This window comes from Lithobates pipiens, unplaced genomic scaffold, assembly GCF_037356315.1.
Source record: "Lithobates pipiens isolate NorthernLeopardFrog02 unplaced genomic scaffold, aLitPip1_a1.2 Scaffold_22, whole genome shotgun sequence".
NCBI classification, from domain to species: domain Eukaryota; kingdom Metazoa; phylum Chordata; class Amphibia; order Anura; family Ranidae; genus Lithobates; species Lithobates pipiens.
Genome location: NW_027507784.1, coordinates 132,367,728 through 132,382,980, shown reverse-complemented (window position 1 = coordinate 132,382,980; position 15,253 = coordinate 132,367,728). Strand labels below are relative to the sequence as shown.

Below are 15,253 nucleotides of genomic sequence, written 5' to 3'. Positions count from 1 at the left end.
TGATATGATTTAGAGCAGCAGCACAAAACCTCAATAAAATAAAGCAAATACATTCCAGATAAGCTTAGGCTATCACAGTCCTTTCTTATATCAGAATCTCTATCAGATCTCACTTACATCAAAATCCCCCCTACAATAGAGTGCCCACTTACATAAGACATTACAGACTTACCATATGTATCGGCGTATAACACGCGCCGGCATATAACACGGGCCGGCGTATAACATGCACCCCAAGTTTAGGAGGGAATTTTAAGGAAAAAAAACTTACATTTAAATGCCCATCAATGCAGCCTTATCAGTGTCCATCTGAAGCCTTGTCAATGTCATTTGCAGCCTTGTCATGCAGCCTGTTCATTATTGCAGCCTTGTCATGCAGCCTGTCCGTCATTGCAGCCTTGTCATGCAGCCTGTCAATCGTTGCAGCCTTGTGCATCGTTGTCAGCTTTTATCTTTAAAAATGGCGCCGCCGAGATGTCCTGTGTATCTCGACGGTGCCCGGTAGGTCTCGGCCGCCTTCGGCCATACTGGGCGGCTTTCGGCCGCCTGTACTGGGCGGCTTTCGGCCGCTCTTGGCCCTTCTCTGCGGTTTTCGGCCGCCGAGAAGGGCCGAAGGCGGCTGAAAGCCGCCCAGAGCCCAAGAAAATTGCACAGAAATCGCGGAGGATCAGCGTATAACACGCACCCACGTTTTTCCCCTGATTTTAAGAGGAAAAAGTGCGTGTTATACGCCGATAAATACGGTACATATTTTGTTTCAAACTAAGCAGATACGTGAGTTTTACAGGGATGACCACCTTATCCTCCCTGTATGTATGTTCATTTCTTGTCCACAAATGGTTGATGTTGATATATTTACCTCTTTTTATAGATGTATCATGCATCCGTACCTGACGATTGGATAGATCCCATGAAATGCGTCGGACCTAACCTAGATGCAATATATACATACCCACCTGGTCTTTGGATTCAGGCAATGCCATGGATTAGAACGGTCATATTACAATGATTTTTATTATTGAGGACAATACTATTGTATATTCTATTCATATTTTTTAAAATGTAAATGTTTTTGGATACATGATTTGTTATATTATGTGCCATTATTGTATGTATTGTCTGCCATGCACCTACTCAATCAGGGCAAACAAATAAATACTTGTTCGTGTTTTACTTTGACTCCTTCGAATAGCTACAATAGAGACACCTCATTTAAAGTCCCGACCCTTTTCTCTATGCACTTACATAAGCGGCCCCTCTTCCAGGGGGCTGGATAAAATCTTGCAGTAGGCCACAGTTTGGTAATCCACGTCTTAAATGATAGAGGATGCCCTCACAACTACACAGTTTTTTCTCGCTTTCCATTTTAACCCCCATCAGCTACTACCTTGGCTAGGTAGTTACATTAATCCTCCTAACCCTGTGGAATTCTAGAAAACCATGGGCTCAAACCACCTGACAGTTTGGATTGTATTTTCAATGTGCTGGAGCTCCATGTACTCCACAGTTACTCTTTATATGAGAATGTGCTGTCTATGTGTTCTTCTAAAAATATAATCCTGAATTTAACCTTGGTGATTGGTGGACTTAGTAACTGGTTACCAATATGCGTTTTGCTACACTTTCATACACGGTTTGTAAAAAAACAAACCAAAAAAACTGATCTGATTGTTCTGTTAAAATAATACCTAATTAAAACAAAAAAGGATCTAAACCAATGCCTTGAGGGTCCGTTCACACAGGGGCAACACGACTTTCAACACGACTTTTGGAGGCAACTTGGACACGACCTGAACACGACTTGGGTTGACTTACAACACGACCTTAAGTCGCCCCAGGCCAGGCGACTTTTGCCGTGGCCAATCAGAAAATGAGCTCTCAAGGGTAAACTCCACGCCAAATTTATGAAAAAAAAATTTGGTGTGGGTTCCCCCCTCCGAGAGCATACCAGGCCCTTAGGTCTGGTATGGATTTTAAGGGGAACCCCCCTACACCGAAAAAATGGTGTGGGGGTCCCCCCCAGATCCATACCATACCAGACCCTTATCCGAGCACGCTACCCGGCCGGCCAGGAAAGGGGGTGGGGATGAGGGCCCCCCCCCCAGCCGTACCATACCCTTAAAATCCATACCAGAACTAAGGGCCTGGTATGCTCTCGGAGGGGGAATCCACTCCAATTTTTTTTTCATAAATTTGGTGTGGAGTTCCCTCTTGAGAGCTGATAATTCTGTCAGAGTTGCCTCTGTATAGACGGAGATCCGACTTGGAGGCGACCTCCATTGAAATCAATGGGTACCAGTCGCCTACAAGTCGGATTGAAGTAGTACAGGAACCTTTTCTGAAGTCGCAGCGACTTCAGTAGTGTGCATTAAGACGGCTCTCATTCACGTACATTGATTTTTAAATGTTGTCCGACCTGAGGCGACTAGGGGCGACCTGAAGTCGGATCTGAGTTGCCCCTGTGTGAACGGACCCTGAGAGTGGATATCCAGTAGTCTTACATTTTCAGGGCTTCAGGGCTTCAATCAACAATGCAGCTGAGGGAATGTTGCACAACAGGGTCTGAATAGAAAGGTTCACTTTAGATACATAATGCATGTGTGCCATTAGCTGGCAATACTTCTACAACTTACAAGAATATTGAAGGATCCAGCAGCCGGCTGACATCCCCATCATGCACTTTAAGGTACGGAGCATGGGATCCTCCCCAACAATGAGGTGAGTTACTAAAAGATAAGAGGACAACCATAAATGTACAACAAAATCTTATAACGCCTTGCTCTTTGGGGCTTTAGCAAATACTAAGTACATACCATAGAAAACAGAAAATAAACATTAAAGTGGTTGTAAACCCTTACAACACACTTTGACCTACAGGTAAGCCTAGATTAAGGCTTACCTGCAAGTCCAAGAAATATCTCCTAAACCTACACGGTTTAGGAGATATTTGTGAAAGACAGGCACCGCTGTCTACAGCGCATGTACCGTAGACAGAGGCGCGCAGGCGCACTGAGCACGACACCGTCAACGACAAAGATGCTGCGCGTGGCGGCTCCCGTGCACATGCGCCGGAGTGATGTCATCGCGGCTTCGCCGAATGACAGCGGCGGAGCAGTGAGACCCACCGAGAAGATGGATGCTTCGGACTACAAGGGACAGCGGTGACATCGCTGGCTTCTGTGTCAGGTAAGTGACACATAATGGACTACTATGCGATGCATAGTAATCCATTATGCTTTGCCTTTGCAGGGAATGAAAGAGGAAGTAAACTCATCAGGGTTTACTTCCTCTTTAAAGTAAACATGTTATAAAGTAGGGCAGTTCAAACAGAGCTTATAGTGAAAAAATACATAATACTAAAAACTGTATGCCAATGGATTTGTAAGTCTTGAGATACAGGCTGCGTAGTTCATATGCAAATCTCGATTTCTTGTAGAAGTTGGGCTTGTTCTTGTCCCTTCAACAACCTAAGGACACCTCTTAATGCAATATGGCAGCCTTGAGGACCATCAGAGGGGTTTGGGAGGTGGAATGGATCTACTAATCAGTCTGATGTGTGATATTCATTGTAGCTATCTCAGTTTGAATTCCTGAGGTTTTGCGACAAGTTTAGGGTACCTCTAGACAAGTCAAAACTTATTATAAATATAACTAAATAGCCTGTGTGCATTTGATTTATTTATTTTTTTGATGCAGGAATACCTGTAGTGAAGGTTGAAGTGTCCTTTATAGTGTTTTAGCATCTAATCAGCAGTCAGTTGGACTATGGTAGGATGAATTTAATATATTTACTGATGTATTATAAAACTGGAGTGAACTTCTAGCCAATTCTGTTTTCATATATATGTAATAAAAGTATAGTTTATCCTTTAAAGGTAATACTAAAGATTTTTTTGTATTTAGATCCATCGGTAAGCCTACAATAAAACATACCTGTAGGTACAGTAAATGTCTCCTAAATGTGCACCTTTTAGGAGATATTTACTTTACTAGCAGCCAGTGATGTCACTGGCGCATGCGCACTACACTCTCCATGGACGCCATGCCATCCATTGAGAGAACTGTGCTGCAAACCTGGAAGAAAGGCAGGGTGAAGCCCTGTCAGCGGTGATAGCACACCACTGGAGGACATACTTCTACATTATGTGCTCAAATCGGTAGTAAACCACTTTTTTTTTATAACATTGCAGGGCAATGTTATAATGTGCTAGTATTTATCGCATACTAGCACATTATGTGAAACTTACCTTAAAACAAAGCCCCCCAATGGCAAGCTGTCACCACTGACAGGGCTTCCATCTTCACCAGGTCTCTCTTCCGGGTTGGCGGCCTTTGATTGGACAAGCTGCGATGACGTCACTCGCTTGTGCCTGGGAGCCCCTGTTCACGGCACAGAGCTCTGAAGAAACAACACGGTATGCAGTTCCTTCAGAGCGCATGCGCTAGTGATGTCACCAGTAAATGTCTCCTAAATCCTAAATGGTGCAGTCGTCTATGGGAGTTTATTCCCACTTTTAGACTCCATGCACACGGACTTAAAAAAAAAATTGCTGCTTCTAGAGGAGTTTTGTGTTCTGCCTGTAGAAGCAGCTCAGTGTTATCCTATGTGTCCATGCACATTAGCATGATTACAAGCATATGTTGAGCTCAGTGTTTAGAGGCAGGAAAAAAAAAAAAAAAAAAAAACTTTCTGGTCTGCGTTTCTGATTGGAGGTTTGTGGCAGAAAAGACGCAAAACTCTCCTAAACTCATCTAAACATTGTACAAAAAATGCTCTAAAAGCGTTGTTTTCTGCTAAGGGAACTGCCATTTTTTAAGCCAAGTGTGCATGGAGCCTAACTTGCAGGGGGAAGATTTTTTATTTTTTTGGCTTACTACTACTTTAAATCTGGACACAGGTAAAAGTTGCAGTGACATCAATGTACTGCACATAGCCTATACAGAACATGCATATTTCTTGTATAAGACAATATCTGCTTATCCTGGAGTTTAGCATTAAATGAGACCCATGTCCGCTGCTCTTTTGTGGTTTGGCAATATGGCAAGAAATATTTTCATTTGAAGATACAGAACATGAGAAAACATCACCAACTACCACAAACAGGTCAATATATATTTAAGATTCAAAGTGTCATACTTGCAGACAATGTAGCCACCCACCTGAACTGTTGTAGTTAGAGCAGATTTCTGCCTTTAGAAGTGCAGCAAGCTTGGTAAGATTAGCCTTTTGAGAGGCCGACAGGCCGCTAGCCAAAAGGACAATAGCTTCTTCTCTACATTGGTGTCTGTTCAGCTGTAAAGCACACAATCCAAAAGAGACACCATTAAAAATTTACTTGCATTGAATTTGGTACCATCCAGCTTTAAATCATAAATATTCCATATTTGACATAGTTCTCCCTGCCACTTAAAGCAAAAAAACAAACAAAAATAAATAAATAAAAAAAAACACCAAAGGTTCTGTTTCCATTTATTTATTGTACAGATTTGCCAGTCACAGGCTGTAACAGTCATATTGCGTAAAATTCATATTTAGGCTGGGTTCACACTGCTGCGGGGGGAGATCCGGATGTGATTCGCACCGCAAATCACATCCGATCTCCGTAGCGATGCGAGTACAGCCATACAGATAGTATGGCTGAATTCGCATCGCTCCCACAGCAAACTCGCACGGGACCCTTTTTTTGGTCCGCAACAGAAATGGATCGCATGGGGGTTCACACCATGCGATCCGATTCCTGTGCGAGTCGGCAGATCACACTGCGATATGCGGACGGATCTGGGGGTGTCATTAACATATCATTGACACTCCCAGCCGTCCGCATAGGGCAGTGTGAACTGCCGGCGGGAGTAATGCGATGCGGGAAAACGCCGCGGATTCGCGGCGTTCCCGCATCGCAGCGGTGTGAACCCGGCCTTAGGGCCGGAATAAATATCATCCTAGTGTACATAACAGTGTTTCAAGGTGTCCCAACAGGTCATGTTTTTAGGATTTCCCTCAGATGAAACAGCTGTGGTAATTACCAAGGCAGTGAAACTGATTATCAAATCACCTGTGCAAATTAATGGAAAGCCTGAAAACATGACCTGTTGGGGAGCCTTGAGAACTGGAGTTGAGGAACACTTATTGAAGATAAAGGGGTTGTAAATGTTTGTGTTTTTTCACCTTAATGCATCCTATGCATTAAGGTGAAAAAACACCTTTCAGTGACCGGTCCCCAGCCCCCCCGTTTTACTTACCTGAACCCTCAAACTTGTCCCACATGGATGCGCCATCTCTCTACTAGGGGGTTCTGGGCTGTTGATTGGATAGATTGATAGCAGCACAGCCATTAGCTCCCGCTGCTTTTAATTAAATCCAATGGCGTGGGGCCAAGTCCGGCATTTGACGTCTATGGACATTGAATGCCAGACTCAGTAGCGCACCCGCAAGGTAACCCCACGTGTGAGCGCTTCTCCCAGGGGGAGATGCGGGGAGGAGCCGAGAGAGCCACCGAGGGACCCCAGAAGAGCAGGTTTGAGGCCACTCTGTGCAAAACAAGCTGCTAGGTGGAGGCAAGTATGATATGTTTGTCATAAAAAAAAAAAAAAAAAAAAAAGAAAGAACCTTTAGTGTCACTTTAAATTGGTTGTTAAGCTAATTGTTATTTTATTGCAAAAAAAATAAATAAAAAACATGTTATACTTACCTGCAGCCCGATCCTCTTATTCTGGGGTTCCCCATCGGCACTCCAAGCTCATCCCTATTCATCGGGTGCCTCCACGGAAAGCAGCTTTCCATGGGGGCACACGTGTGTTTGCTCCCGAAACCCACTGCTGCGTCCATTGACAGTACACACAAAGCTGTGCCAAAAGTCGCACAGCTGACTTTCTGTACATGAGTACCGCTGTCTGTTCAGCAGAAGTCAGTATATGATCGGCTTCTGTCGATCAGTCTTGCTGGAAAGCTAGCATTTAATCAGCACTTCTTCCAAGTGCAAGTCTATGGGGAGTCTCTTGTCTGAATTTAGTAGAACAGCGAGAAAGATCTCCATATCATACATAATTTTTTTTGATGTGTGGATCTGTCAGGTTTTTTTTGTCGTTCAAAAATGAACACTTATACCCAGCCTAGGATCATGGTGTCTATGCAGGAATCAACGTGAAGGCTAACACAGGCACTTTTAAGCATGATGAGGAGCCTGGACTTTAGCACTGGTCACTTAAGATACTTTTGTGCCAAAAATAGGAGGGGGCTTTTGTAGTCAGGCAATTACGGTATTTATCGGCATATAACACACGCCTTAATTTTAGGAGGGAAGATTCAGGAAAAAAAAAGCAAAAATTTTAAATAAAGAATTTTGAAGCCAAATAAGGGTCAGTACCCATCAATGCAGCCTCACCATTGCCCATCTGCAGCCTGATCAATGTCCATCAATGCAGCTTGATCAATGCCCACCTGCAGCTTCACCTCAGATTACTCCTGCCTCGGAGGGGATAGGGAGGGAGGCGGAACGGGTGCCGTCAGATTACAGCCCCTTTAATACAAAGTCTCGCCTCCTGGACCGGCTTCTATGATAGACAGAACAGTGGTCCAATGGCAGCCCAGGAGGCGGACTTCCTATTACAGAGGCCGCTGAGTAAACAGAAGAGTCTCGCTGTATGTAATCTGGCAGCAATCGTCCCAGCCCCCTCCTAGGCAGCCCAAATTGCAGTATTGGCGTATAACATGCACATACTATTTTCACCCGATTTTCAGGGTGAAAAGGTGCGTTGTACGCCAATAAATACAGTAAGTGAATCCTTTGCTTTGCCCTGCATAGAGAAAGCACAGGTAACCTTTATGCAGGGTATGTACTATGCTGCAAAGCATGGCACACACATATTAAGTTATAATTATTATACAGGATTTATATAGCACCAATAGTTTGAGCAGCGCCTTATAATGTAGAGGGAGGACAGTACAATTACAATACAGTTCAATAAAGGAGGAATAGGAGTACTCTGCTAATGAAGGTTTACACAATAAAAAAAAAATTCCCATCCTAGTCCCAATACAAAATCTCCCACAACCCTGCAGATTTTGTTACTTACGCCAGAGCATGGCAGCTTCACAAGTGGCTCCTTGTTTTTCTGTGCTTGCAGCAAAGCCAACTTTATCTCCTCTGTTTCTGCATAGTCTACAGGCCGCAGACCGTATATATTACTGGTAAAACAAGCACAGATGGGTTTTAAGTAAATACAATATGTGACTGGATTCTTAACTAGGTACATTAGCAGGAATCAAGTTTTATTTGCCGTGTCTTGTTTCTCTGCACGTTGGACTCTCAACACATACACAAAAACATAAGCCTTGGAATTACAGGCAAGACAGATGGACCGTGGGCTGACAGGCTGCTGAATCAAACAAGATATATAAAACACAGAAGCCAAAGTCTATCTCCTCTGACACAAATGTCTTCTGTTTTCTAGTGATACGGCATAAATGCAACAGCCTGCAGGCTTCATGTTTATGGTACCTATCCCATACAAACAGCCATGTGCAATTCTGACATTTCCATTTTCCAGTGCATGGCTCTGCTAAGATAAACCATAGTATTATTAAAAGATACATTTTTGGATGATAGACTTTAGTATATATTAAAAATATATTTATTTATTACAAAAATAGAATCAAGACAATTACATAAAAAAAAAAAAAAAATACAAAAAATATATTTATTATAAAAATAGAATCAAGACAATTACATAAAATTTCATAAAATTATTCACAAAATGTACCTATGAGTATAAACAATGCACCACCTACATACATAAATAGAAAGTATTTACCATAAGATCGGAGGACCAAACAGATCACTGCACAGTATTGAGAAAAATTGAAAAAACGCCATTTGAAAATATCAGGGAGATATTAAATATTATTGCCTCGGTGAGCTCAGTAAGGCCCCACAACCAACCCCAGCTAGTCAAGATCCCCTGGAGCTGGGGGTGCGGCCTTACTGAGCTCACAGAGGCAATAATATTATATGTTAATGTTGAATAAACATACAAAATGTGATGAACTTAATTTCAAATTTTTCTGTTCATAAACTACACCGTAAGCTCCTGAAGAAGCGTCTGTTGACTACGCGCAACGTGTAGAGCTGAGTTTTAATATGACACACTACCTCTTAGATTTTTCTTAATACTGTGGAGTGATCTGTTTGGTCCTCCGATCTTTTGATAAATACTTTCTATGTATGTAGGTGGTGTGTTGTTTATACTCAGACACATTTTGTGAATGATTTTGTGAATAATTTTATGTAATTGTCTTGATTCTATTTTTGTAATAATAGGATTTTTTGTACTCACCATAAAATCCTTTTCTCTGTAATTCACCGACCGACACAGCTCCTCTCTTAGCCATTGGGTTGTTATGCCCACCACTAGGGGAATACTAGGCATTACTTGTTATGCAACACTCAGAACTTTCCAGTTCCGCCCAGGGGGAGGTCCCTTGGGCAACAACCCTCCAGGCTGCCATGCAGTCATCAGTACGTCAACAAGCAGTATAACAGAGAAAAAAAGAGGGGCGGTGCTGTGTCGGTCTGTGAATTACAGAGAAAAGGATTTTATGGCGAGTACAAAAAAATCCTATTTTCTCTTATATTCACCAACCGACACTGCTCCTCTCTTTTCCATTGGGACGTCCCCAAGCAGTGCCAAACGAAGGGTGGGAAAACAGCATAGAAAACGTCATCCACCAAGTGGGAATTCGTGAAACTTTACCCCCAAAAAACAGTGCATGGAGAAATCCACCACAAAACCAGCCTTTCTTTGGACCAGCCACCGAAACAAACAGTCTGACTTCCGAAAGGGAGCAGTGGCAGACAAATACACCTTTAGAGCCCGAACCACGTCCAGAGCATGAAGGGCCACTTCCCTAGGGTGTTTTCGGCTTAGGACACAGAGATGGCAATACAATGCCCTCATTGATATGAAAAGCCGAGACCACTTTCGGCAGAAAAGATGGTTGTGGATGCAACACCACCTTATCCTTGTGAATAACCAGATAAGGCGACTTGCATGACAAAGCCGCCAGTTCCGAAACCCTCCTGGCCGATGTGATGGCCACTAGAAAGACCACTTTCTGGGAAAGAATCAACAGGGGAATCTCCCTGATATTTTCAAATGGCGTTTTTTGAAGCGCAGATAACAACAGGTTCAGATCCCACGGGGTAACAGTGGATGCACCGGGGGGACTACATGTCGCACCCCCTGAACAAAGGTACTCACTAATGAGTGAGACGCCAGGGGTCGCTGAAAAAAAAGACAGCCAGGGCTGATATTTGCCCCTTAATGGTGCTTAACGCCAATTTCTGGTCTACTCCTTGCTGAAGAAACAGCAGGATCCTGGATATAGAAAAGGAACGCCGGATGCCATCCTTTCTCCTCACACATGGAAATGTAAGCCTTCCAGGTACGATGATATATCTTCAAAGAAGAAGATTTTCGTGCCCTCAAAATAGTTGGGATCACCGAGTCCGACAGACACCGGTTCCTCAACACCTCACTCTCAACAGCCATGCCATTAAAGCCAGCCATGGTAAAGCAGGATGGAGAATTGGACCTTGAGATAGGAGGTCCTCTCACAACGGCAGTCGCCAGGGAGCGTCCGCCACCAGACGCACCAGGTCTGCGTACCAAGAACGCTCAGGTCAATCTGGGGGCAACCAGTGGAGGAAAGGCGTAGATCAGCTGGTACTGATCCCACTGAGCCACCAGCGCATCTGACGCATCTGCCCACGGATCTCTTGTCCTGGACACGAATCTCGGCACCTTCTGATTGAGACGGGAGGCCAGAAGATCCACGTCTGGTGTGCCCCACCTCAGGCACAGTAGCCTGAATACCTCCGGATGCAACGCCCATTCTCCTGGATCCAGTATCTGGCGACTCAGATAGTCCACCTGCCAGTTCTCCACTCCCGGGATGTAAATGGCCGACAGGGCCGGTTCGTGTCGCTCTGCCCACCAAAGTATGTGAGTGACCTCCCATGCAGCGGCTGAGCTTCTTGTTCCTCCTTGGTGATTGACTTATGCCACAGCCATGGCATTGTCTGACTGGATCCTGATCGAAAGCCCCTGTAGTCTCATCGACCATGTGGAGAGGCACAGCCTGATCGCTCTGAGCTCGAGCAAATTGATCGGCAACTTGGATTCTTCCGCCGACCAGAGGCCCTGAGCCGACTGAACCCCCATCACTCCACCCTAGCCGGATAGGCTGGCGTCCGCTGTGATCACTGTCCACTTCAGAGGTAGGAACGACTTCCTGGACTGAATCACCGGGGACCTCAGCCACCAGTTCAAGGAATCTCTGACTGACTGGCTCACCTGGATCTCTCGATCCAGGGACAACTGAGATTTGTCCCACTTTGTCATAATCTCCTTCTGCAGGAACTGGGCATATGGTACCACATCGAAGGAGGTTACCATGAGTCCCAGGACTCGCATGCAGAAGCGGAACGACGTGGGCATATGGTACCGCTTCGAAGGAGGTTACCATGAGTCCCATGACTCGCATGCAGAAGCGGAACGACGACCACTTGTGGTTCATCAGCAGTTTTAAAGCAGATCTGAGAGTCTGCAGTTTGTCTGAAGGGAGAAACACTCTCGCTTCCCTAGAGTCCAGCAGCAAGCCCAGGTACTCCAGACGCTGGGTCAGTACAATCACCGCCTTCTTTAGGTTCAACAGCCACCCAAATTCTTGCAGGGTCTGCATGGCGATTGCCACATCCTCCTCTAATTCTGAGGTGGAAGATGCCCTCAGGAGTAGATCATCTAGGTATCCCATGATCGTGATCCCACGTTGCCATAGCAACACTAGAACTGGAGCCAATACCTTGGTAAAGACTCAGGGGGCTGATGCCAGACCAAAAGGAAGAGCCACAAACTGGTAGTGGGCTTCCCTGACTGCAAATCGCAGAAACTTTTGATGCCGAACACATAAGTGCATGTGCAGGTACGCATCCTGGATGTCTAAGGATGCCAGGGAGTCCCCTTGATGGGGTGCAGCGAACTGATTCCATCCTGAACCTCTGCACTTTCACAAAGTGATTGAGGGATTTTAGGTACAAGATTGGACGTACCCCTTCCTTCTTGGGAACTACAAACAGATTTGAGTAGAATCCCTGGAAACGTTCTGATTCCGGAACCGGTACAACCACCCCGCGACTCAGCGGGTCCCTTACTGCCCCCAGGAGGGCCTCCCGGCGAGCTGGGGATACGGGTATGCTGGAGGGGGAAGAATCTGTTTGGCGGCCAGGAGAGAAATTCTTGTAGCCTGAGGAAATCAGATTGCAGACCCATTGGTCGGATAGTCGAGAGGTCCACCGGGCTGCAAACTCCTGAAGGCGACCCCCCACCTGAGACATGGGTGGGGGGGGGGGCAAACCTTCATGCGGTAGCACTTTTGTTCGCAGGCTTGTGGTTCCAGGGACGTTTCTGTCCTTCCGTGGTCGTCCTGTTGGGCTGGGGATGTTTAGCTGAAGCTCCGGGCAGACGAAGAAGCAGTTTGTGAGCGGAAAAAGGAGGGCCCTTGCCTACGGCGTGGCTCCTTAGCCTTCCTGGCCTGTGGGAGTAGGGTACTCTTACCACCGGCAGAATTTTTAATAATTTCATCCAACGAGGCTCCGAAAAGCCGGTCTCCAAGGAAGGGAAGATCCGTCAGGGCTTTCTTAGATGCCTGGTCAGCAGACCAGCATTTTAACCAAATCAGGCGCCTCAGCACCACTGCTGACACTGAAGCCCTGGATAACAGGAAGAGTATCCAGGGCCACGTCACAAACATACTTAAGGCCTTGCACTAGTTGGTCTGCTAGTTCCACGCAGACAAGAGAAGCCTGTTGCTCTCCCAATTCATGGTGCAACAGCTTTGCCCACTCAGTGTCTGCGACACAAGTGCGGATGCCAATACTGGTCGCACGGCGGACCCCACCACCGTAAACAAGGAATGAGCCACTGACTCGGCCTTCCTGTCTGTGGGATCCTTAAATGCAGGAGTCCCCTCTACTGGAATCGTAGTTACTTTATTTAACTTGGATACTAGGGGGTCCACGACCGGAGGAGCCGACCACTTCCTGAGAAGGCTCTCCTCAAAGGGGTAACGCAACGCCATGGATTTGAGGACTGAAAAGGTCCGTTGCGGCCGACCCCATTCCTTGTAAATGAACTTGTCAAAATAAGTCACGGGAACACCTTAGGTAATTGTGCTGGCTTACGGGACCCAAAAGGGACCGCTACATCAGCAGAGGGATCTGCTGGCTCCTGAATCTTCAAGGTATCACGCACAGCTGTGATAAGTGCTCCAACAAGCGCTTTGTCGCACAGACCCGGATGGGGACTCATCCTCACTGTCCGAACGGTCCTGATTAGCATCGTCTGACGAGACAGAGCAGGGGTCACCAGCCTCAGCAGGGCCAGAGTCTGCGTCAGAGCTCTCCCCAGAGGAGGGGGGGGGGGGCGCTTTTTTGCACCCTTTTGCCCATGTGCCGCCTCCATCTTGGCAACAAACTAATTGAGGACCACCGTCAGGGTGTCCAGGGGCACTGCGCAATCCGCAGGCGACCCGGGTGCAATTGCCTGGATTTCGGAGGAAGAAACACCAGTTTCTGAAGCCCTGCTGACCCTACCCTGTCTGCCACCTAAGGGGGACTTAGGACAGTGACAGTCCCACCCTCCTTACTGCTGCAGGCTGAGGGGCTCTTTCCCGCAGGACTCACCATCCTGAGGGGTTCTACGCCATCCAGCAGGTAGTGCCTGTAGTCTCTATTGGCTCCCAGGTGCAGAGGAAACAGTGCTGTGTCGGGGAAGCAGCTGCAAATAGTGCTGAAACCACTCTGATGTGTGCACAGGCTTCAAGAAAATGGCCGCCCAGCGCAAGGACATAAAACACAGGGAAAATGGCCATCAGAGCACAGGAGCACAAGCTGCCACTAGAGAACACTGAAAAACGGGAATAGGGACAATCACAAGGAAAATGGCCGCTGAAGCCCAGAAGAGCATGCTTTCCCTTGCCCACATTCATCATGGCCTGCCTAGAGCAGAGCTGCGGCCTGCACACGCTCAATGGCTGGACTGGGGAGACTACAAGGATAAGGGTATCCAGCCTGTCACCCAGCCGGCTGTTGATAGCAGATCACAGGAGCAATCATCTTGCGCAAAAAGTCATGTGTCTGCAGAAAAAAAAGCACAGACCAAGGGTCCTGCAGGGTTCCTATGTCCTTCTTCACTAGGCAAAATAAAACTGATGACTGCATGGCAGGCTGGAGGGTTGTTGCCCAAGGGACAACCCCCTGGACGGAACTGGAAAGTTCTGAGTGTTATATAACAAGTAATGCCTAGTATTCTCCTAGTGGTGGGCATAACAACCCAATGGCTAAGAGAGGAGCTGTGTCGGTCGGTGAATATAAGAGAAAAATATATTTTTAATATATACTTGTGTTATGCCTATAAAGTCCATGATCAAAAAATGTATCTTTTAATAATCCAAATTATCGGGACATGGCATTATATACACAAAAGTGTCATATCCACGGCACCACTCTGTGGTGATACAAATTTTTAATGAAACCATAGTATTAGGTATTCCAGAGTCAACTTGGTATTAGCAAAATAGACTATAATGAAATGCAAATATGAAAAATACCCAAACGATTTTTTTTTATGCTGGTTAAGCTGAAAAATAAAAGCTATTAAAATGAATGTGTGTTCAATTTAACCTACTGAAGTGACTACAGAGCAGAAAAGCAGACACAATAGGGTTGCTCACATATCAGCTATTAAGTCCTTAAAAGCTTGACTAGAAGGCCATTAGTGCTTGGTGGTGCTGCTCCAGATTGAGGTGAAGGGCTCTGTTGGACCCCTATGATTAAGCCTCATTGAGCAGGGTGAAACATGGCAGGAGGCATGGCCCGAGGAGAAACATTGACTGAAGCTTTCACATTTATACATCCACACTAGGATAGACTATGGTGAGCGGTGGTTTCATCCTTCAAATCTTGACTATTCCTCTATGCCAGGGGTAGGCAACCTCGGTCCTCCAGCTGTGGTGAAACTACAAGTCCCATAAGACATTGCAAGAGCCTGACAATCAGAGGCATGACTCCTAGAGGCAGAGGCATGATGGGATTTGTAGTTTCACCACAGCTGGAGTGCCAAGGTTGCCTACCCCTGCTCTATGCAAATATCAAATTCTTAAAGCAGATCAAAAACAAAAATGTTTTTTTTTTTGCTT

At 45.8% G+C, this 15,253-nt stretch overlaps 1 protein-coding gene across 1 annotated transcript in view; it reads right to left on the bottom strand.

The window, feature by feature from the left end:
- The window catches only part of BARD1 (BRCA1 associated RING domain 1), a 146,419-nt gene that overhangs the window by 18,300 nt on the left and 112,866 nt on the right, over nt 1–15,253 (bottom strand). The window contains exons 7-9 of the mRNA XM_077448326.1: nt 8,074–8,185; nt 5,161–5,293; nt 2,634–2,726 (exon numbers count right to left, since the gene is read on the bottom strand). Coding sequence (XP_077304452.1) covers nt 2,634–2,726; nt 5,161–5,293; nt 8,074–8,185 — 338 coding nt within the window. The remainder of the gene's footprint in view (nt 1–2,633; nt 2,727–5,160; nt 5,294–8,073; nt 8,186–15,253) is intronic.